This window comes from Micromesistius poutassou, assembly GCF_964030765.1.
Source record: "Micromesistius poutassou genome assembly, chromosome: 11".
Lineage (NCBI taxonomy): Eukaryota > Metazoa > Chordata > Actinopteri > Gadiformes > Gadidae > Micromesistius > Micromesistius poutassou.
Window position 1 is genome coordinate 17,735,829 of NC_140281.1, and position 2,358 is coordinate 17,738,186.

The following is a 2,358-nucleotide window of genomic DNA, read 5'->3' on the forward strand; positions in this document are numbered from 1 at the left end:
GCGTCTCACAGCAGGTGGTTAAAGAGTTCTTTAATACTCGGGCTGTTCTCCTTGAGAGAATGTTCTGGAAGAGGTTGGTCCGAGACCATCTGTGTGTGACTCATTGTGGGTGGACTCAGTCCAGCCTGTGACACATCACGACATCACACACCAGAAAATAGTTTCCCATCATTTTTATTAAGAAAATAAGTATAAAAATATAAATATAAAACAATATGACTCAGCATTCAAATGGCATTGAATCCAGTGTATGACAGGGTGTTTTTGTTTTAATCCTAAAAGATACACTTTCTTTTTTTCCCATTACATATTACACATATACGATGAAATCATGAGTACACAGTTTCGACGAATTAAACTGCACCAACCATCCACGAACATTCATGAACATTGCTTGTCAAACGAAGATACCAAATAGTATATAGGATGTCCATCATCAAAAAACAGTTTGTACATTTACAGTATCTAATGTAATTGGGCAAGAAGTAACTGAAAAAATCTCTACCCACCAATAAAACCCTTAAGCCTGCCGCCATTAAACACCGATAGTATACAACACTACTATCTCTCAGCTCAGTTACAAAAACACGTTGCCCTCACTATGATTCACAAAATGTCCTAAAATTCAAAAGGCATCTTTACTGATTTAAGACCCAAAAAGGAAAAAAACAAAAAACAGTAAAACTGCGAGTAAAACCATTCGTTTTTTTCTCCATTGGTTTAGAAAGTTCCGCTTCAAGTTCAAGTTCTGGCTTCCCACATTTTCCGAAAACATCCACACCCAGATGGCAGGAATGTGTGAGTGTGTGTGTGTACAGTATGTGCATTTGTGTGTGTGAGAAAGAGAGAGAGAGAGGGAGAGAGAGGGAGCGGGAGAGAGAGGGGGAGAGAGAGAGATAAAGAGAAAGCGAAAGAGAAAGCGAAATTGAAAGAGAAAGAGAAAGAGAAAGCGAAAGTGAAAGAGAAAGCGAAAGAGAAAGAAAAAGCGAAAGTGAAAGAGAAAGTGAAAGAGAAAGCGAAAGAGAAAGCGAAAGTGAAAGAGAAAGTGAAAGCGAAAGTGAGAGAGAGAATCCTCAAACCACCAGCAGTACCACACTCCTAAGTCTCTCTATCGGGGCTCTTGGCCACGTACATCTCCGCCAGCTTCTTGAAGGGCGGGCCCCAGCTGGTGAGGTAATCGTAATCCTGGTCTCCCTCAGTGGCGCCCGACTCCAGCGAGCTCAGGGATTCGGCCAGTGACCCGCCGCCCTCGTAGGCATAGGTGGCGAGCGAGTCGTAGGGCGGGGCTGTGGGGTCGCTGTCGTTGTCGTGCAGCCGGCCGTTGATGAAGTCCCGCACGTCGCCGTTGTGGTCCTTGGCCGGTGACGAGCGGCGGTACGGGAACAGCATCTCCGGGATGATGTCCCGCCTCATCTTGTTGGCGTCCATGGCCTCGGGGTGGCGCAGCGTGCCAATGTCGAAGGCCTGCGTGTCCTCCTCGCCGCCGCCCTCGTCGTTGTAGCTCACCACGTTGTCACGCACGTCCTCCTTGGAGATGATCAGCGGCTCCTTCTTCCTCTGCCTCCGCAGGGCAGCGAACAGAACCACGATCACTGGGAGGGCAGGTAGAGGAGCACAGAACCAGGATCAGTGAGGGCACATAGAGGAGAACAGAGAGGTTAGAAGTAGGGAACAGAACCACAAAAACTGTCTGTGAGAGAGAGATAGAGAGAGAGAGAGAGAGAGAGAGAGAGAGGGAAAGAGGATGTAAAATAGACAAATTGAGCACCAAAAAATCGGTGACAAGGTAACCGTCAGCAGGAAACAAAGAGGGAAGTGAAGTGAAGAAGAGAGTTGGCAGGCAGAGAGGAGAGGGAGACATTCAGAGAAGAGAGAGAGAGAGAGAGGGGAGGAGAGAGGCGAGATGTAAGATGGATGAATAGAGTGCAGACAAAAACCGGTGACAAGGTAACTGGGGGAGGGAAAAGAACTAAAGGTGGGAAAGCAGTTGAAGAGAGAGAGAGAGAGAGAGAGAGAGAGAGAGAGAGAGAGAGGGGACATCAGCTAGATGAATTGAGCTCCAAAAGCCAGGTGACAAGTTAACCAAGAGAGAGAAAGAGAGAGCGAAGAGAAGGAGGAATGGAGAGAGAGAGACGTACAGAACGAGAGAGGAGAGCTCTCGAGATGTATGAGAGAGAGAGAGAGAGAGAGAGAGGTAAAGGGAGAGTGACGTGGGGTATATGAAAGTGGGGTATATGAAAGTGGAGAGGTGGTGAAAGAGAGCGAGAGTGGGAGATCGACATACGGTGTGTGTGCTTGCTAACGTGTCAGGTATTAAAGGCCACAGCTGAGCAGAGAGGCGCCGAGGAGAGGAGACAC

General features: G+C 47.6%; 1 protein-coding gene across 1 annotated transcript in view; it reads right to left on the reverse strand.

Annotated features, from left to right (window-relative positions):
* Positions 1-1,098: 1,098 nt before the first annotated feature.
* The window catches only part of LOC311355313 (cadherin-10-like), a gene marked incomplete at its 3' end in the record, with an annotated part of 11,358 nt that continues 10,098 nt past the window's right edge, over positions 1,099-2,358 (reverse strand). The window contains exon 5 of the mRNA XM_084475070.1: positions 1,099-1,592. Coding sequence (XP_084331196.1) covers positions 1,099-1,592 — 494 coding nt within the window. The remainder of the gene's footprint in view (positions 1,593-2,358) is intronic.